This window comes from Chanodichthys erythropterus, chromosome 15, assembly GCF_024489055.1.
Source record: "Chanodichthys erythropterus isolate Z2021 chromosome 15, ASM2448905v1, whole genome shotgun sequence".
NCBI lineage: Eukaryota > Metazoa > Chordata > Actinopteri > Cypriniformes > Xenocyprididae > Chanodichthys > Chanodichthys erythropterus.
Genome location: NC_090235.1, coordinates 471,549 through 494,371, shown reverse-complemented (window position 1 = coordinate 494,371; position 22,823 = coordinate 471,549). Strand labels below are relative to the sequence as shown.

At 39.1% G+C, this 22,823-nt stretch overlaps 1 protein-coding gene across 4 annotated transcripts in view; it reads right to left on the bottom strand.

The window, feature by feature from the left end:
* The window catches only part of slc39a7 (solute carrier family 39 member 7), a 79,581-nt gene that overhangs the window by 46,918 nt on the left and 9,840 nt on the right, over positions 1–22,823 (bottom strand). For all 4 annotated transcript variants that reach the window (XM_067411604.1, XM_067411607.1, XM_067411605.1 and 1 more), the window contains exons 2-3: positions 20,315–20,754; positions 3,766–3,934 (exon numbers count right to left, since the gene is read on the bottom strand). In XM_067411604.1, coding sequence (XP_067267705.1) covers positions 3,766–3,934; positions 20,315–20,754 — 609 coding nt within the window. The remainder of the gene's footprint in view (positions 1–3,765; positions 3,935–20,314; positions 20,755–22,823) is intronic.

Genomic DNA, 22,823 nt, shown 5'->3' with positions numbered 1-22,823 from the left:
TATGAACATACAGTAAGTGAAATACATAGCAATATTTACATAGGCCTATGATTTGACAGTTTATCTGATCAAAAATCTAAAAGGTGTGCATAGTGCCTGACACCTACATGAACACTTTAGTTAGTTTTATGACTGTAAGTCATTCTCTTCAAATGCAATTGAATTTGGAATCGTGCATCGTATGACGTTGGAGACGGTCCCTAAATTTGCAAACATCGAACGTCCAGCGTCAAGCCAACTTTATGCCAGTATTTCACTGGGAAACGCTTAGCGTTAAACTTTGCGTGTTATGTTCATTCAGAGTGCATCTGCTTGCCTGTAGCCAACATCACCAATAATGTGCACGTTTGGTCTTTTAAATCACTCTACTAGTCCATTAGTCCATTGACCACCTGGCTATTGATCTGTTGCAGGACAGTAGATGTGATTTTGCGGGACAATGCGGGACAAGTGCAAATGTACTACTATTATGCTATGTAAATACTGACTTACATTCATTGGCAAACTCGGCATATGCACCGATTAATGTTTCTGTCCACGCTATAATGTTGCACTTCTGGCAACATTAAATCCTGGAGAGAAGACAATTCTAGATTCATAGTTTGAGCATCCACATATAATATCTGAGCGAGAGAGAGCACGTCCAGTTTTGTCTGAGAAGGAAATCAGTCTGTGAGCAGAGAAATTCCTGCTTGAGTTCTCGCGTTACAATAATGCGCTCTCAACATTTGTCATTACAATAATGCCACAGAAACTGCCTTAAATGAACTATTAACGTGAGAAGAAAGACACGTCAAAGTTCTAATCAATTTTTGTTATTGTTTAAATTGAATGGAGAATATATTGTGTTTTTCCATAGGTGCTCAAATTTTTGTAGTTGGTTCGTTGGAAATATTCAGGATGAATGATTACATGCTTTAAATCATCAATTTGGGCAGCAATGAGCAGCTCTTGAGGTTCTTATCCAGTATGTGAGATGAAATCCTTGCTGGTTGAAATCCTAGCTGTTTACTGTCTTTGCAAAGGCCCACACTTATTCCTTTGCACTGTCCACTCAGTTGTCATCAGTGGGAAAACCGCTCTCTATGATTGCGTTGGTTCGTTATTTTCACAACTAGAAATAGGTTTTTAAAGGCCAGTTTATGTTTAGTTTTTATTATATTTCTTACTGTTGTAGGCCTATTGTAATTTCAGGAATAAAAAAAAATAAAAAAAATAGACATAAGACACAACTGAAATGTGGGACACTACTTGCATCTTGCGGGACGTGGGACAAAGCTCCCAATTTTGGGGCTGTCCCGCAAAATGCAGAGTATGACATATGAGGGAAACCCTAGTACTGCATCACAGTGCTGTGATAGAAGTTAAAAAAAAAAAAACTAAACAGCCAAGAGAAATATATGGCTTCCTCAGATGTAATATTTGATCTGTACATCAGTGTCAGGTGGGAAAAGCGTTCTAATTCACGATAGAGAAAGCAGCTTACATGTAGTCTATACACAGGGAAAGTAATCATGAAGACAATTAATTAAATGTAAACACAGCTTTTATGTTTTTAATCAGCTTTCCAAATATATTCTGGCCCTGATAATCTTTACACACACTTACCACTTGCTCCATTTCTGTAAATCCGTTTTTATGAATGAATGACTTAATAGCAGTTGCTCTGGTCTTTGTTATAACAGCCGCTTCCGGGACCTGCTGGTGAGACCGACTAACAGCAGATGGAGATCATGCATTGGCAATCTACTGCTATTCCTGCAGTTCCCGGATGTCCAATGTTGAATTTTCTTCTCAAATTTGAATCACTGAATCAATCGCTATGTTGTATTGTTAATTACAACATGTAATATTAAAGGGATAGTTCACCCAAAAACCCAAAATGTTTATCTGCTTACCCCCAGCGCATCCAAAATGTAGTTGACTTTGTTTCTTCAGTAGAACACAAATGATGATTTTTGCAGTTAAAAATCATCATTTGTTCATTCGAACACACCAATTTACTTAATTCCTGAATGAATCAGCCTTTGAACAAATGGAATGAATGAATGACCAAAGCCCAAAGAATACTTCACTTTTTAAGCATACGCGAGGGCCAGCATACAGTGCACATGACGCGAATTTCGTCATCAGAAGAGTACACGCATACTATACATACACCGCCTAATTTTTGTAACCACACATACAAAGTGTTTTTTTTTTTGCTTTCAGAGGTCGTTGATCCACAATGTAGTCAAAGAAAACCTGCATGAACAGAACAGATCGGAACGCATGCAAGCTACAGGGACAATGGAGGCCTATATAGACAACAGATTGTGCAAAGAGGTTAAAAAGTACCCTCATTTGTACAACTCTAGCATGTAAGAATACAGAAATATGGACATGGGTTGTAACTCATAAGAGTGCTCAAAACTGTGCATGCGTCGAACGCCTGTGTACGCGTACGAGTCAAATGAAGTAAACTTTGCAAGGGTGTGCATTCGACTATGCACGTACTCTAGAAACAAAGTATACCCAAAAGGTACCAAAGATCCATTGTGAATTTAGACCATCTCTTTGTTTTAAAGGTGAATATTGATGGTAGATTAAAATAAAATGGACAAGAATACATACAAGGAAACCCAAAAGGTGTCAAAATGCAAAGACTGACTTAAGCGCTCTTTAAGATCGTTCCCGCCAATTTCTGACTTTTACAACATGCCATAAAACTGAATTCAAAACGGAATTCATGGGCGTGACGGATACAGTAAACTATTGTCGGTTTATGACTTGTATATGTAGTATACACTTTAGTTTTGTGTCTGTTTCATGTTTAAATTGTGAAGATAGGAGTGTTTAAACTGCTTCCACATCTGCATTTATTGAGGATGGTAAAATACAGCATGACCTCGCAGAATAATTTTGAGAAATGTGTTGAAATGGTGGGATTTACTGTTCCGGGAATCTGGATGTTTACTTCCAATTGTAAAGGCAAGTTAAGAATGGGGAGTACTTTTTGGTACTTTTTACTCATTTAGACATTTACTGCCACCTACTGACAGCTTTGGTTTCTTATTTAGATATCACTTCATTAAAATGTTTTCACATTTTATATAGTTAGCTCAAAATTGAAAACGTTGGTAACTATATTGTTTTGGTTTGTAATATATCTAAATACCAATTCAGATGCTGCTTCTGACAATGATCATGGCCATTGTAGCCTAAAAGTTGTAATAAATTCTATGTTGATCAAATAAAATATTAAATTTCTAAAACTACTTCTTGTAATGTCTATTTGATGCTTTTCTCATTTAACATAATAAATAACTTTAAATTATCTTTTGGGGGTAATTTCTCAGCCAAATTTGATGTGTGATTAATTTGCAATTAATTAGGTTCATTAATTTGTACATGTAATTAATTAGATTAAAAATCTCAATTGCTTGACAGCCCTAGAAATTTGGTCAAATTCTTAAATTTGGGTCACGGCTTAATAACCATGAGAAAATGTGGGTCCCATGGCCAAACCAGTTGAGAACCACTATTATAGAACACCTTGGATAAAATCTACAATAGCAAAACTAGGAATGATTATAAATACCTCATAATACACCAATATGCTAATATATTTATATAGTCCAGTATAGCTGCAGAACTAAAGACAAAGGTTATTGTCAAAATAGCATAAAGCATATCCTGTGCACTATGGGATAACCTCAAGGTTATACTTATCACTTCATGTGACAGGATGTTATAATTACATGACCTCAAATTGCGCTCACTTACCCAGCGCATGAGGAATGAGATGAAGGAACGCATCTCCAAGCAAACCACCAGATGCAAAACTCAAGAGCACTTTGAGTAGTTTCTGGTGCTGGTCCGTGTTTGACTGCACTGGAATGAGGAAGAGGATGAGGAAGGGTGCAGCACTGATGAGCAGGGTGGCTCCAATTGCCTAAAAACCAGTAAAAAAGAAACAACTCAGTAGCCACGTTTACATATACAATTTGTCATTCCGATTAAAATCATTCCGACTGAAAGATTCGGTGGGCTGTTTACATGAGACGTTATCTAATCTGATAAGGTGTTTACAAGTACCGGCGCTTTCAATCAGAATGACTTTGTGACATGCATACTTTAGCTTTTGTCCCGTTTGCCACCTTGTATCCTTTCAACGTGGAGTTCCATTATTTCTTATGCGCACTATTTTTATGTAAAGTGTTGCTCTTAATCAAGCAGCAACAGCGTGAATCTGTAGCATATTACTGCAGGAAGGTATGAGGAAAAGACAGGCACAGGAAGCTGACCTTTTCGTGGCTGTGCATCTCTAAGCAGCATCTCAGTACTATCCCTCCCTCCTCCGAAAAGCAAAATGACAGAATTTTTATTTTGTTTGGTTTATAGAATGGTTTATCCCACCCCTCTCAAACTGATTACAATTTCATTTGGTTTGGGCATTTTTATTCAGACTGGGGTGTTCATATGATGCTTTTTTATTCGGATTGGACTTTTAAACCGATTAAATTCTCCATGAAAACGCACCTAGTGTCTTAAAGGGGACATCGGATGAACATTTAGTTTTCTGGTGTGTCTGCCAAAAAGCTGAAAAGAAAACACGCAGCCAGTTTTTTTATGGGCTGTCTGAGTCTAAAACCGTCATCCAATGAGCTGTTTCAATGTAAATAGCTAGCTATTTGAATAAGACCACCCACGACTGCTGACAGACTCTGCATAGACCCCACCCTGTGCAAGTTGTACACTGTCCGCCATTTTTTCCTCCAGGCCGGAGCAGCTGTAGCGACAAGAATGTCTCATAAGAAACTCAGGTGTTTTGTTGTTGTTCACTCTTCCATTCCCTGCAAAGTCCTGTCTAGTGTTCAACTGCAATTCTGAGCATTCTGTCATTTGTTCCCATGTTCTTGGTTTTTGATTTTTGCTGGTCTCCTGGATTTCCCTGTCTGTCTGTGCTTTGTTGTTTTGTTTGGACACACCAATCTTTGATGGCAACATAAAGATCACCACCATGTCCAGTTATAATGCTTGCTACACCTGTGCTTCATGTATCTTTCCGTTCTGTGGTTCCTGCAACAAAGCCTATTCAAGATAGGGGTGTAACGGTACACAAAACTCACGGTTCGGTACGTACCTCGGTTTTGAAGTCACGGTTCGGTACAGTTTTCGGTACAGCAGGTGGAGAGAAAACTAAACATAAAATTGCTTTTTTTTATTATTAAACAGAGGTTTAATGAACAAATTGTGTTTTTGTCTTTAAATATATTAAATTAAATTAAAACAAAGTTTCTTAAGGATAAAAAAAAATGATCTCTGTTAATGCTATAAACTATGTAGGGAGCCCTAACTTGAAAGAAGCCCAAACTATTAGCCTAAATTCAATTGCTTTTTATTTTTAGATAAAATAATCAACACTCAAATAACAAATTGTATGCAAACCTGTAAGCTGCACCTAAGGCAGTTTTTGCATTAACTTCTAAATGTTTTTACTCCAATTCGTTGTTGAAATATAATCATTTCTACACAGTGGCTGTTATTTTAACATCAGATTTATTTAAACATACATTAAATAGCCTAATCAGGATATCACTAAAAGATTAAGTAAAATAATGAATATATTGGCTAATACAGTGCATATATTAAGCGAAAGAGTTCATTTCTCTAGCGAACTAACAAGCTGTGAACACTGAATGGCTTTTCTGAGGTAAATGCATAATGACATATTGTTGAATACGGACACTTTCATTGATGTTTTTCCACCGTTGAAACACTGAATGAGCGATTACATGAGATATGACCGTTTCAGTAAGTTGTACTGAATCTTGCAACATACCTTCAGATGTTCTTTCATGTTTATTCTGTAACTAGTATTAAGGAGGAAGAGATGAACACATTCATTCTCTGCGCTCGCGCTGCCGGTTGAACTGAGGCGCCTGTACAGTGATCTGTCACCCCACATCAAAGCACGTCAAAATGGCATTTTCTGTTTAAACTTCATGATTTCGTGGACAGAATTTGAAGGATGACACTTTGTTTCTTATCGAAAGTAACAAAACGCAGAGCTTATTGCGGTTATTGGTGGTGAATATTGGTTGCAATGTAATGCTTCGGTACACACGTGCACCGTACCGAAAGCCCTGTACCGAAACGGTTCGGTACAAATACGTGTACCGTTACACCCCTAGTAATGAATAAAACTATTTTTATGATTACTCCAAGTTTTATTGTCGTTTTCTCTTATTCAAATTATAAATTATATAACTAAACTAATTAATAAATATAGCTGCAAGCAGCAATGCGGGGCTAAGCACCGAAGGCACCGCAAACAGAGCAACACAGCAAGCAGAGCAGCATTTCAAGCAGAGCAACACTGTAAGCAGAACAGCACATCAAACAGAGCAGCACACCAAGCAGAGCAGAACATCAAACAGAACAGCACAGCATGCTGAGCAACACTGCAGGCAGAACAGCAAAGCAAAAAGAGCAGCTTTTAAAAGCAGAGCAACACGGCAAGCATTTCAAGCACTCAAATGTCTGAGCTGTAGTGCGGTACGGAGCAAGAAGAGCAAAAACAGCAAAAATTGAATGTACATGAAAAACAGCTGGTTCAGAAGTAGAGGTGAGAATGAGCTCAAAATGACCAGAAGGTTCTTGGGATTATAGAGGAATTGAAATGACAACATTACAAACAATTTTATAAAGTCACCCCACGTGGGATTCGAACTCACAATCTCTGGATCATGTGTCTGTCACTCAACTCTTTGCACCACTGAGCAGACAGTGTCACACAGCTGTCAGAGTTCAGTAGTTGATGAGAATGAACTCACAATGAAGAGCAACAGCATACATTTCATGCACTCAAATGTCTGAGTTGTAGTGCAATGCAGAGCAAGAAGAGCAAAAAGAGCAGAAATTGAATGTACATGAAAAACAGCTGGTTCAGAAGTATAGGTAAGAATGAACTCAAAATGATCAGAAAATAAGATGAAAATGAACATAGAATTAATAAAAATAGATTAATTTCTAATTAAAAGAAGAAAGACTAGTACAATACTTGTTTGGATAATAAAGGAATTGAAATGACAACATTACAAAATTTTATAAAGTTGACCCACATGGGACTCGAACCCACAGTCTCTGGATCATGTGTCTGTCACTCAACTCTTTGCGCCACTGGGCAGGCAGTGTCACACAGCTGTCGAAGTTTAGTAGTTCATGAGAATGAACTCACAATCAAGAATTTTTATAAAAATGCACCATATGTTATATTTATAAATTTTAGTTTAGATCATTCACAGAAACATTCCATATCAGGAACAGAAGCAATTTGTACAAAATAAACATTTAGCATGCTAAGCTAATTAGCATTAAGACAACAAACACAAGCAAGGTCATATTCAGAGACGAATATCTTGGGAATGGTAGCGAATATCAAAAATCCGTTCAGTCATTTCTATGCGACTCGGTCCAAAGATCACCTGAGCCGATTTTGGACAAAATTGGACAAAATCTGTGGGAGGAGTAGCAAAAAAACTGTTTTTCATTTATTTCAATATGGCGGACAGGGACATTTAAGGAAAATGACAAATGACACATCGTTGGAATTGGCGTTAGCCAGGTAATAAAATGACAAAGCATACACATTTTGGAGAATGTTTTCAAAAGTTATAAGCGTTGTTGCAAAAAACATTATATGTGGAACAGTAGGTGGCGCTGTGTTGAATCTTCTCAGGTACCTTCAGGACCTTCTAAAGGTCATACGTACCAATTTTTTTGAAGATATGTCAAATTGTTTAAAAGATATTGCAATTTATGACAAAATTCAATATGGCGGACATGCGTATCATCTAATGTTGACAAAATCTATATCTTCGGATTCGGCATGGCCCCAGGAATCCATAGACACCAAGATCTTGATTCTGACAAACTGTTCAAAGGTTATTGGCCAAAATAGCCATTTTTCAGATCTCATGAACTGTAGGTGGCGCTGTTCCCAAATTTGACATGGAACCTCAGATCATGGTCTTGATCAAGTGTAACAATTTTTGTTTCGATTGCTCAAATTTTGGCCGAGATACAGCCTCTATAGCAATTTCAGGTCAACCTTGTGAACTTCATGACAACATAACTTTTGAACAAATATGAATACAAGAAATCTGTTCAGTCATTTCTGTGCAGCTCAGATCAAAGATCATCTGATCAAAGTTTGGACAAAATTGAACAAAATTTGGAGGAGGAGTAGCGAAAAAACTGATTACTGTACTTTTCAAAATGGCTGCTACTGTAATGGGCGGAGACTTAATTTAATATATTGAATAGCATCAGCATGAAGAGCCAAATCAGATGTACTAAATTACATTTTTCTAGAGCAAATGGTTCAAATGTTATAACCTTTAGAATGTTGAATTTTTGAACTGGTGGTGGCGCTATAGAGTTGGTCCTAGAGACTCCAAAATTGGTCAGATTTCTAGACATGACCATCACTACAAGTGTGCCAAATTTCATCATTTTCTCATGTTCCGTTGATAGGGCTGCCATAGACTCCCATTTGGGAAAAATAATAATAATAATAAATATAGCTGCGAGCAGCGATGGCGGGCCCAAGCCCGGTGGCACCGCCACCCCGGTGGCTTCAGGGCAACTGTGCACAGCGGGCAATAGGCACTTAAAACGGTTAAACATCAAAGGACTATGTCAAATTCACTCCACATTTACTGCACTACAAGGTGCCGTTATAGAGCCCCTCCTCCCTGCCCATTTTCAAAGGATTACATGTGCCAAGTTAACATTATTCTGATGAATTTTGAAGCAAATCAGGTAAAAATAAGAGGGTGATCTCAATGTATGCTGAAAGTGACACATTTTCTGCTTCCAGTTGGTGGCGCTATGACTTTGAATCACAATAGTCAAATCCATGTGATCAGCCTTGTACAACGAAGACTAAGCCAAAGTTTCATCAAAATCAATTAATGTATGCAGAAGTTATAACACTTTGTTTCCCTTTTCTTGCCATAAATTCGTTGCCTCGCCACGGCCAAACCGTTTGAGATATCCAAAATCCGTTTGCAATTAAACAACTTCAATGTGTTAGCAACAAGTTAAAAAAAGCTTGGTGTAAATTGGATAAACCCTGTAGGAGTAGTAGTATAAAATTCATAGCCTGTTTTTTCAAAAAATTAACATTCAAACCAAAATAGCTGACTTCCTGTTGGTCGGAGCTAATGAATGTAAATTAGAAAATTGTCCGGCTTGATGAGAATAATATGTGTACCGAGTTTGGTGACTGTAGGAAAAACTAACCCCCCCACTTTTGTCAAAAGGTGGCGCTACTGAGCCCCTCCACCACGCCCATTTCTATGGCTTTGTCCATGTCTACTGGTTGACAATATTGATGTGTGTGTCGAGTTTCATGCAATTTGAAGCATGTTAAGAGCCTCAAAAACACTCAAGAATATTATTACAGTTTGACCTGTTGCCATGGCAACGATATTTCAAATATCAAAAATCCTGTCATAGGTCTACATCTGCTGTGTATTGACATTACACTGATGAAGTTTGAAGCAAATCAGGTAAAAATAAGAGGGTGATCTCAAAGCATTTTAAAAGTGATACACTTCTTGCTGCCATTTGGTGGCGCTATAACTTTGACTCACAATAGTTACATCCATGTGATCAGACTACTACAACCAACACACTCCTGAAGTTTCATAAACATCAATCAATGTATGCAGAAGTTATAACACATTTCCTGTTTCCCTTTTCTCGCCATAAATTCGTTGCCTCGCCACGGCCAAACCGTTTGAGATATCCAAAATCCGTTTGCAATTAAACAACTTCAATGTGTTCGCAACAAGTTAAAAAAAGCTTGGTGTAAATTGGATAAACCCTGTAGGAGTAGTAGTATAAAATTCATAGCCTGTTTTTTCAAAAAATTAACATTCAAACCAAAATAGCTGACTTCCTGTTGGTCGGAGCTAATGAATGTAAATTAGAAAATTGTCCGGCTTGATGAGAATAATATGTGTACCGAGTTTGGTGACTGTAGGAAAAACTAACCCCCACTTTTGTCAAAAGGTGGCGCTACTGAGCCCCTCCACCACGCCCATTTCTATGGCTTTGTCCATGTCTACTGGTTGACAATATTGATGTGTGTGTCGAGTTTCATGCAATTTGAAGCATGTTAAGAGCCTCAAAAACACTCAAGAATCTTATTACAGTTTGACCTGTTGCCATGGCAACAATATTTCAAATATCAAAAATCCTGTCATAGGTCTACATCTGCTGTGTATTGACATTACACTGATGAAGTTTGAAGCAAATCAGGTAAAAATAAGAGGGTGATCTCAAAACATTTCAAAAAGTGATACACTTCCTGCTGCCAGTTGGTGGCGCTATAACTTTGACTCACAATAGTCACATCCATGTGATCAGACTCCTATAACGAACACACTCGTGAAGTTTCATAAAGATCAATATATGTATTAAGACGTTATAACACATTTCCTGTTTCCTTTTTCTCGCCATAAATTCGTTGCCTCGCCACGGCCAAACCGTTCGAGATATCAAAAATCCCCTGGCAATTTTTAATCATCAGTGTCTTGACTTCATGCTGACCGAGTTTGGTGGCGATCGGATTAATCGTCTAGGAGGAGTATATCAAATTCCAGAGCATGCGTTTTTCAAACAACCCTTAATAGCTGACTTCCTGTTGGCGTGGCGATTAACTTAGAGCGCGAAAGTTGTTCGGCCCGATGAGGTCTATATGTGTACCGAGTTTCATACTAATACGTGCAAGCATGTTTAATATATGGACCAAATTTTCAGACTTTTTTCAAGGGGGCGCTGTCGAGCCCCCCTGCCACGCCCGGGTACCAGCCTCTCCGCCGTCCTAATGGCCGCGGATTCCAATGTGTGTGCCAATTTTCAAGAGTTTTTGAGCATGTTAAGGCCCCCAAAAAGCCCCGGAAGACGAAAAAAAAAAAAAATAATAAAAAATAAATATAGCTGCGAGCAGCGATGGCGGGCCCAAGCCCGGTGGCACCGCCACCCCGGTGGCTTCAGGGCAACTGTGCACAGCGGGCAATAGGCACTTAAAACGGTTACACATCAAAGGACTATGTCAAATTCACTCCACATTTACTGCACTACAAGGTGCCGTTATAGAGCCCCTCCTCCCTGCCCATTTTCAAAGGATTACATGTGCCAAGTTTTAACATTATTCTGATGAATTTTGAAGCAAATCAGGTAAAAATAAGAGGGTGATCTCAATGTATGCTGAAAGTGACACATTTTCTGCTTCCAGTTGGTGGCGCTATGACTTTGAATCACAATAGTCAAATCCATGTGATCAGCCTTGTACAACGAAGACTAAGCCAAAGTTTCATCAAAATCAATTAATGTATGCAGAAGTTATAACACTTTGTTTCCCTTTTCTTGCCATAAATTCGTTGCCTCGCCACGGCCAAACCGTTTGAGATATCCAAAATCCGTTTGCAATTAAATAACTTCAATGTGTTCGCAACAAGTTCAAAAAAGCTTGGTGTAAATTGGATAAACCCTGTAGGAGTAGTAGTATAAAATTCATAGCCTGTTTTTTCAAAAAATTAACATTCAAACCAAAATAGCTGACTTCCTGTTGGTCGGAGCTAATGAATGTAAATTAGAAAATTGTCCGGCTTGATGAGAATAATATGTGTACCGAGTTTGGTGACTGTAGGAAAAACTAACCCCCACTTTTGTCAAAAGGTGGCGCTACTGAGCCCCTCCACCACGCCCATTTCTATGGCTTTGTCCATGTGTACTGATTGACAATATTGATGTGTGTGTCGAGTTTCATGCAATTTGAAGCATGTTAAGAGCCTCAAAAACACTCAAGAATATTATTACAGTTTGACCTGTTGCCATGGCAACAATATTTCAAATATCAAAAATCCTGTCATAGGTCTACATCTGCTGTGTATTGACATTACACTGATGAAGTTTGAAGCAAATCAGGTAAAAATAAGAGGGTGATCTCAAAACATTTCAAAAAGTGATACACTTCCTGCTGCCAGTTGGTGGCGCTATAACTTTGACTCACAATAGTCACATCCATGTGATCAGACTCCTATAACGAACACACTCGTGAAGTTTCATAAAGATCAATATATGTATTAAGACGTTATAACACATTTCCTGTTTCCTTTTTCTCGCCATAAATTCGTTGCCTCGCCACGGCCAAACCGTTCGAGATATCAAAAATCCCCTGGCAATTTTTAATCATCAGTGTCTTGACTTCATGCTGACCGAGTTTGGTGGCGATCGGATTAATCGTCTAGGAGGTGTAGCGTATGCACACGTATCAGGATAATCAATAAACTTTGGAATGTTCAGAACGCTTTTATCATGCTGGACTGGGTTGTAAAACCCCCCCAGAGACTGACCAGATCCACATTCCAACACCCCACACACACAGGGACACACAAAAACACACACACAGACAGACACAGAAACACACAATCATACATTTTCAACTGTATTTGTAAACTACCACTATGCTGAAATATATATTTCATATAGTTTTAGGGCCTATGCATGTTTCCTAGTGTTTAAATGAGTGTATTTGTGCTAGTGTGCATTTTAACGATATAATTTTGTCTGTAAACCATAACTTCTCTCCTATGCCTTTCTGACCTATCGAGTTTGGTCTCTCCGTAAAGCTCCGGACACGAGTTATTCACTGAGATATGTCACACCGCTGATAAATGCATTTTTCTATGTGTTTAATGATACTGTGAAGAACGCACTCCATTTGGAGATCTGATCTGAGAGTCATAAATCATGCAGATTAAGTCGTGAGGCCAAACAAAGGAAAAGCTTTCCCGCCAACTTTGCACCCATGTTATTGGCTACCCCACCTCAAGGAGGTGTGTCGGCTTATCTGTCATAAAAGCAAAGACGCACAATTTCTTGTGTGTTCTCCCCCGATTGTCTCACGAGCATCTCGTGCACGTTTTTCCCGGACCTCTCCGGTGACCACGCGCTGCCATCGCGCTCAGCTTCGGGATCGCCATCTTCCAGCGAAACTCACTCTCGTCCTCAGTTCAAACCTTCCCGCTGAACGGAGGAAGCCAACGAACTGCACCAGTGCTAACCTGAAATTCGACACACGCAACCAATGCAAGTATACTGCCGTTTCTCAATCTTAGATGATGAAACTGATTTCCGTGCTGGCTTAGGACTGTTTGTGAGTTTGCTACTTGCCTTCTCTCTTTCCTTCTCTACTTCTATTCTTGTACATAGGTGTGTATTTTCTTGTATATATATTTAGATGTATAACCTCTGTATTCGTAGTTTGCATATATTAAAACGTTATTCATGCTCGATTGTTCTTTTTGTTCTTTCAGCTGAAAACCAAGTCACTTTAACGTTTTTCGATCACTTTATGCTTTGATGTTATAATAGCAAGTTATTTTCATGGCCAGATAATAACTCTGTTTATAATATTCTGTGAGGGACTTAGTTTGCTGGACAAATGAACGGTTTCTCTAAATAATTATTATACCAGAACTAATCATATATGTAATTGATTATAATTCGTTGTAATTGATTCACACTATATGTTTAATTCCCCGTTGGGTCGATATATGAATAATAATTTATTCAAAATCTTATGAATTATTATATTCATATTTCATCCATAAATTGGTTAATAACCGCTACATTTCGTTACACATATATGTAATTGATTATAATTCGTTGTAATTGATTCACAATATATGTTTAATTCCCCGTTGGGTCGATATATGAATCATAATTTATTCATAATCTTATGAATTATTATATTCATATTTCATCCATAAATTGATTCATAACCGCTACACATTTCGTTACAGAGGAGTATATCAAATTCCAGAGCATGCGTTTTTCAAACAACCCTTAATAGCTGACTTCCTGTTGGCGTGGCGATTAACTTAGAGCGCGAAAGTTGTTCGGACCGATGAGGTCTATATGTGTACTGAGTTTCATACTAATACGTGCAAGCATGTTTAATATATGGACCAAATTTTCAGACTTTTTTCAAGGGGGCGCTGTCGAGCCCCCCTGCCACGCCCGGGTACCAGCCTCTCCGGCGTCCTAATGGCCGCGGATTCCAATGTGTGTGCCAATTTTCAAGAGTTTTTGAGCATGTTAAGGCCCCCAAAAAGCCCCGGAAGACGGAAAAAAAAAAAAAGAAAAAAAAATAATAATAATCCTTAGAAGAACAAGAGGGCCCTGCGCGAATTTTCGCTTGGGCCCTAAATATAGCTGCGAGCAGCGATGGCGGGCCCAAGCCCGGTGGCACCGCCACCCCGGTGGCTTCAGGGCAACTGTGCACAGCGGGCAATAGGCACTTAAAACGGTTAAACATCAAAGGACTATGTCAAATTCACTCCACATTTACTGCACTACAAGGTGCCGCTATAGAGCCCCTCCTCCCTGCCCATTTTCAAAGGATTACATGTGCCAAGTTTTAACATTATTCTGATGAATTTTGAAGCAAATCAGGTAAAAATAAGAGGGTGATCTCAATGTATGCTGAAAGTGACACATTTTCTGCTTCCAGTTGGTGGCGCTATGACTTTGAATCACAATAGTCAAATCCATGTGATCAGCCTTGTACAACGAAGACTAAGCCAAAGTTTCATCAAAATCAATTAATGTATGCAGAAGTTATAACACTTTGTTTCCCTTTTCTTGCCATAAATTCGTTGCCTCGCCACGGCCAAACCGTTTGAGATATCCAAAATCCGTTTGCAATTAAACAACTTCAATGTGTTAGCAACAAGTTAAAAAAAGCTTGGTGTAAATTGGATAAACCCTGTAGGAGTAGTCGTATAAAATTCATAGCCTGTTTTTAAAAAAAATTAACATTCAAACCAAAATAGCTGACTTCCTGTTGGTCGGAGCTAATGAATGTAAATTAGAAAATTGTCCAGCTTGATGAGAATAATATGTGTACCGAGTTTGGTGACTATAGGAAAAACTAACCCCCCCACTTTTGTCAAAAGGTGGCGCTACTGAGCCCCTCCACCACGCCCATTTCTATGGCTTTGTCCATGTCTACTGGTTGACAATATTGATGTGTGTGTCGAGTTTCATGCAATTTGAAGCATGTTAAGAGCCTCAAAAACACTCAAGAATATTATTACAGTTTGACCTGTTGCCATGGCAACAATATTTCAAATATCAAAAATCCTGTCATAGGTCTACATCTGCTGTGTATTGACATTACACTGATGAAGTTTGAAGCAAATCAGGTAAAAATAAGAGGGTGATCTCAAAGCATTTTAAAAGTGATACACTTCTTGCTGCCATTTGGTGGCGCTATAACTTTGACTCACAATAGTTACATCCATGTGATCAGACTACTACAACCAACACACTCCTGAAGTTTCATAAACATCAATCAATGTATGCAGAAGTTATAACACATTTCCTGTTTCCCTTTTCTCGCCATAAATTCGTTGCCTCGCCACGGCCAAACCGTTTGAGATATCCAAAATCCGTTTGCAATTAAACAACTTCAATGTGTTCGCAACAAGTTAAAAAAAGCTTGGTGTAAATTGGATAAACCCTGTAGGAGTAGTAGTATAAAATTCATAGCCTGTTTTTTCAAAAAATTAACATTCAAACCAAAATAGCTGACTTCCTGTTGGTCGGAGCTAATGAATGTAAATTAGAAAATTGTCCGGCTTGATGAGAATAATATGTGTACCGAGTTTGGTGACTGTAGGAAAAACTAACCCCCCCACTTTTGTCAAAAGGTGGCGCTACTGAGCCCCTCCACCACGCCCATTTCTATGGCTTTGTCCATTTTGTGGTTGACAATATTGATGTGTGTGTCGAGTTTCATGCAATTTGAAGCATGTTAAGAGCCTCAAAAACACTCAAGAATATTATTACAGTTTGACCTGTTGCCATGGCAACAATATTTCAAATATCAAAAATCCTGTCATAGGTCTACATCTGCTGTGTATTGACATTACACTGATGAAGTTTGAAGCAAATCAGGTAAAAATAAGAGGGTGATCTCAAAACATTTCAAAAAGTGATACACTTCCTGCTGCCAGTTGGTGGCGCTATAACTTTGACTCACAATAGTCACATCCATGTGATCAGACTCCTATAACGAACACACTCGTGAAGTTTCATAAAGATCAATATATGTATTAAGATGTTATAACACATTTCCTGTTTCCTTTTTCTCGCCATAAATTCGTTGCCTCGCCACGGCCAAACCGTTCGAGATATCAAAAATCCCCTGGCAATTTTTAATCATCAGTGTCTTGACTTCATGCTGACCGAGTTTGGTGGCGATCGGATTAATCGTCTAGGAGGAGTATATCAAATTCCAGAGCATGCGTTTTTCAAACAACCCTTAATAGCTGACTTCCTGTTGGCGTGGCGATTAACTTAGAGCGCGAAAGTTGTTCGGCCCGATGAGGTCTATATGTGTACCGAGTTTCATACTAATACGTGCAAGCATGTTTAATATATGGACCAAATTTTCAGACTTTTTTCAAGGGGGCGCTGTCGAGCCCCCCTGCCACGCCCGGGTACCAGCCTCTCCGGCGTCCTAATGGCCGCGGATTCCAATGTGTGTGCCAATTTTCAAGAGTTTTTGAGCATGTTAAGGCCCCCAAAAAGCCCCGGAAGACGAAAAAAAAAAAAAAAAAAAAAAAAAAAAATAATAATAATCCTTAGAAGAACAAGAGGGCCCTGCGCGAATTTTCGCTTGGGCCCTAATAATCCTTAGAAGAACAAGAGGGCCCTGCGCGAATTTTCGCTTGGGCCCTAATAATCCTTAGAAGAACAAGAGGGCCCTGCGCGAATTTTCGCTTGGGCCCTAATAAAACTAACAGATACAATAGGGGCTATAGCACCTTCCGTGCTTAGCCCCTAATAATAATAAATATAGCTGCAAGCAGCAATGCGGGGCTAAGCACCGAAGGCACCGCAGACAGAGCAACACAGCAAGCAGAGCAGCACTGTAAGCAGAACAGCACATCAAACAGAGCAGCACACCAAGCAGAGCAGAACATCAAACAGAACAGCACAGCATGCTGAGCAACACTGCAGGCAGAACAGCACAGCAAAAAGATCAGCTTTTAAAGCAGAGCAACACGGCAAGCATTTCAAGCACTCAAATGTCTGAGCTGTAGTGCAGTGCGGAGCAAGAAGAGCAAAAACAGCAAAAATTGAATGTACATGAAAAACAGCTGGTTCAGAAGTAGAGGTGAGAATGAGCTCAAAATGACCAGAAGCTTCTTGGGATGATAGAGGAATTGAAATGACAACATTACAAACAATTTTATAAAGTTGACCCACACGGGACTCGAACCCACAGTCTCTAGATCATGTGTCTGTCACTCAACTCTTTGCGCCACTGGGCAGGCAGTGTCAAACAGCTGTCGAAGTTTAGTAGTTCATGAGAATGAACTCACAATCAAGAATTTTTATAAAAATGCACCATATGTTATATTTTACATTTTAGTTTAGATCATTCACAGAAACATTCCATATCAGGAACAGAATCAATTTGTACAAAATAAGCATTTAGCATGCTAAGCTAATTAGCATAAGACAACAAACACAAGCGAGGTCATATTCAGAGACGAATATCTCGGGAATGGTAGCGAATATCAAAAATCCGTTCAGTCATTTCTATGCGGCTCGGTCCAAAGATCATCTATGCTGATTTTGGACAAAATTGGACAAAATTTGTGGGAGGAGTAGCAAAAAAACTGTTTTTCATTTATTTCAATATGGCGGACAGGGACATTTAAGGAAAATGACAAATGACACATCGTTGGAATTGGCGTTAGCCAGGGAATAAAATGACATAAAGCATACACATTTTGGAAAATGTTTTCAGAAGTTATAAGCGTTTTTGCAAAAAACATTATATCTGTGGAACAGTAGGTGGCGCTGTGTTGAATCTTCTCAGGTACCTTCAGGACCTTCTAAAGGTCACACGTACCAATTTTTGTGAAGATATGTCAAATTGTTTAAAAGATATTGCAATTTATGACAAAACTCAAAATGGCGGACATGCGTATCATCTAATGTTGAGAAAATATATATCCTCGGATTCGGATTCGATTGCTCAAATTTTGGCCGAGATACAGCCTCTATAGCAATTTCAGGTCGACCTCGTGAACTTCATGACAACATAACTTTTGAACAAATATGAATACAAAAAAATCTGTTCAGTCATTTCTGTGCAGCTCAGATCAAAGATCATCTGATCAAAGTTTGGACAAAATTGGACAAAATTTGGAGGAGGAGTAGTGAAAAAACGGATTACTGTAATTTTCAAAATGGCTGCTACTGTAATGGGCGGAGACTTAATGTAATATGTTGAATAGCATCAGCATGAAGAGCCAAATCAGATGTACTAAATTACATTTTTCTAGAGCAAATGGTTCAAATGTTATAACCTTTAGAATGTTGAATGTTTGAACTGGTGGTGGCGCTATAGAGTTGGTCCTAGAGACTCCAAAATTGGTCAGATTTCTAGACATGACAATCACTACAAGTGTGCCAAGTTTCATCATTTTCTCATGTTCCGTTGATAGGGCTGCCATAGACTCCCATTCGGGAAAAATAATAATAATTAAAGCTGCAAGCAGCGATGAAAGGGCCCTCGCACCCGGGCTCACCGCCACCCGTTGGCATTAGGAAAACAGCGAACAGTGGGCGACATGCATGTGAGCAAGTAAATACAGGAGAATTATGGCAAAATCATGTAAAAGTGCCACATTTCCTGCTGCCAACAGGTGGCGCTATAGCTAACTGAATATTGTTATATAGATGTCTTTAGGCCAGGACTTTTATCACTCATGTGAAGTTTGGAGCAGATCGGACATAGTATGCCTGAGTTACAACAGCTTCCTCTTTCATGGCGAAACATCAGACTTTGTCAGGCCGCCACAGTCACGCCCTTCAGCGAAAACTCTAGATCTTCGCAATTTAACGTCTCAAAGGCCTTAAGATTAGACTGGCCATATATTATGTGCTTCTGGTTTAATCTCTATGAGGAGTTGATCACAGTGTAAAACATGTAATTTCCTGTTGCCCCCAGGTGGCGCTATGACTGTAACTGAATATTGTCATATAAATGTCTTCAGGTCAGGACTCTAATAAAACATGGGAAGTTTGGGGCAGATCAGACATTGTATGCCCGAGTTACAACATCTTCCTGTTTCATGGCGAAACATCGAACTTTGCCAGGCCGCCATGGACACGCCCTTCAACGAAAACTCTAGATCTTCGCAATTTAACGTCTCAAAGGCCTTTAGATTAGACTGACCAAATATGATGTTGATCTGATTAAAGCTCTAGGAGGAGTTTGTTAAAGTACAACATGTGGAAACGGCAAAAACTGCCAAATTTTTGCAGAGAAAAGTCAAAATATCTCACTTCCTGTTGGGTTTACAAACTTTGCACCCAGGGGCTTTTTTGTAGGTATTGGGCTGTTACATCTGTCTACCGAATTTCATAACTGTACGTGAAACGTAGCACGAAGGGCGCTTAATTGAAATTTTGTAGGTGGCGCTATCGAGCCATTTTACCACACCTAATTCTGAAACCCATATCAGATGTAAAGTTTCACCACTTCTGACGCTTGTGCAAAGTTTCATGAGTTTTTGATAATGTTTAGGCCCTCAAAAATGCGATTCATTTTGGAGAAGAAGAATAATTGGCTGAGCAATTCCAATAGGGTCCTCACACCATCGGTGCTCGGGCCCTAATAATAATAAAACTAACAGATACAATAGGGGCTATAGCACCTTCGGTGCTTAGCCCCTAATAATAATAATAAGAAAACGTACAATTACAATAGGGGCTACAGCCCCTTCGGGGCTTGGCCCCTAATAAAACTAACAGATACAATAGGGGCTATAGCACCTTTGGTGCTTAGCCCCTAATTAGGTGAAACTGTACACTTGAATTTGTCATTGCATCATACATCCAATGCAGTGCGGTGAATTATTATTGCTCTTTATTGTCTATTAGGGTATTTTAACCACATTAAAACACATTGGTTAGGATTATGGATAGGATATAAAGGATAAAAACTTTTTAAATATGAGCTAATTAAACAATTTGTAAATTACAGTTACACTGAAAAACTCACTATTCCTATATAGCCTATTAATGTGTTAATGTAGAGAACCCAAGAATGTATAAACTATGAACTAAAAGGTTGTAAAAGATTAAGAAGTGATTCATTACTGATTCACAATAACCCTAGCGTCATATGAATCTATTAGCATACTCATCCATCAGCATGTTTTACCTGCATCCAAAGTTCAACCATGTTCCGTCTCCCTGCTTCCACATCTCTTTTCAAATGCTCAGATCCATGATCATGTATGTGTCCATGATCATGTGCGTGTCCATGGTCGTGTGCGTGTCCATGGTCGTGTGCGTGTCCATGGTCGTGTGCGTGTCCATGGTCGTGTGCGTGTCCATGGTCGTGTGCGTGTCCATGGTCGTGTGCGTGTCCATGGTCGTGTGCGTGTCCATGATGCTCCTCTTTGGCATGGGGCAGATTAGCTTCAGCACTCCATTTGCTTGCCCCATGATGCATCTTCACCCCACCATGCGAGTGACCGTGGCAACCACCGTCACCATGGGAGTGTCCGTGATGATGGTGGGAATGAGCGCGTGTCTGCTGGGACATTATGATCCCAACAGTGAGCAGCCATAGAGATTTACTGAAGGTCCACATTCCGCCTGAACAGAAAGGAAACACACACAAAGATATTATGAATCATCACTCCCATAATATGAGTGGATTCAGTATCTGGTTAGTTGATGCATGACATGTCTACGGGGGAGCAGCCCCCATCTAAGCTATGCTAAAAGTGCTACGCTATGCTAACAGTGGCATGTTCCTTTAAGTGCTGTAACTGGTATTTATTCCTTTTGTCCAAGCATGATTAAGCATTCTTTTGCCTTGACAACAGCCCCAATTACAGAAAAGTTGGGACATTTTATAAAATGCAATAACATCAAGAAAATGTGATTTGTTAATTGTCTAACATTTATTTAAAGTACAAACTCTGTGTCTGAAATCGTCCCCCACACCCTTAAATAGGCCACTATTTGAAGCAACAGCCTTTTTTAGTGGTGTTCGAAACCTTAGTAAACTTTGAGTGCACTCATTAAAATCCCACAATGCACCACAATAATGAGTGTACAACTGATGAATAACGGCTAGAGAATAGCCATAATGCACTGTGAGAGTTATGCATCAAATGAATTCCCGCATCTCGCCAGAAGATGGCACAAACAGTTGAATCATCCATCCATTTATTTTACAAATCACTCGTCTGTGGCATACAGCGTACTATAATACAAGTAAAAATTCATTTGTAATTGATTATTAAATTGTTTATATAAGGTTTATACATAATTTCCATGACAGAATTCAAGATAAATCCTTTCATCTTACTACGGGAACTGCCAGTTTGCCAAGTTTCAAAAGATTATTAAACAGCAAGCGGCAATTAAAGCAGCAGTCCTTCCGGCACACTCAGCGTCTGAATTCACTCAATCGTTTCCATTCACTCCGTCAAGTGGACTATATTATTGGAGTAATGTAGGGAATAGTGAATGAGAGTACAGGGGGTGATTTCAGATTCAGCCCATGAGACAGGAGAGACTCTCGGACATTGCAGTAGGCTACTGAACATTGTACAGGGCATTCATGTGGATTTGAATGAAACAGTTAATCGATTTGATGCCGTGCCAGGTGGACACGGTTTAACCCTTCACAGGGTATATAGCAGATGGGCAACACACAGGGCATCTCTGTGGCAGAATTACAGCGCCACATAATGGTCTGGCATGTATAGGGTGATAGGGTAAGCTCCAGCTTCCTGTGGACGTAGCCTAAATGTTTAAACTTTTCTGAAATTGGGGCTGTAGTTCTACATTGTAGAACATGTAGGCTTTCAATTAACAGGGGCTCATAAAAACTGCATGCACAATATAAATAAAAAAAATAAATAAATAGAAAACTGTTGTTCACAATAGTTTAAGATGCAGTATAGCATTTAACACCGTATGTCAACTCCCTGGATTTAGTTACAACTCAAATGCCTAGTAAACTGTAGTTTTTAGGGATCAGTTTGTAACGGACTATATCAAAAGGCAGGATTGCTATGGTAGTTGGTGTTCAGTCACAACACCGGTTTCATCACTTGCCCACTGCGGCACCGAGGTAATTTTTTTCAGTTTAATGTTTAAAAAATATTTAACGCAATTAAAGCAGTATCTGTTTTTCTGTGTTATATGATCAAGCTCTTATTCATGCAAATGCTTTTAAACCATTCAAGCGTGACAAGACAAAAGAGAACATGCTGTCTGTGAATGTCCTGCCTATGTGACACACACACAACGCGTGCCAGTATAGAGATCTTCCATGCTTGAACGAACCATAACACACAAATTATGCCAAAATGTCAGTTTTGTCAAGTGTCCTCAAGAGCGGTCTTAAATTTGTTAAATTAAGTCTTAAATTAACAAAGATTTGTGAGAAAATGGGACACGTGTCCCGTGTCTTGTGCAGCAGCAGATCTTAAAGCGCCAAAGTGGTGCAGGGATGAGATTAAAACCCGTAAGACTAATTTGCCGCTGGTTTCCTTGAGATTTTTCAATGATGTAGGGCTGTAACGATTCCTCAAATTTGAATACTCAAATTAAAAAATTCTCGATTTCAATTTGGCCGTGTTGAGTAACCGATAAAATACCGGAAGCGGTGCTTTCCACGGACAAGAATCCATGAAACGCATTATTAG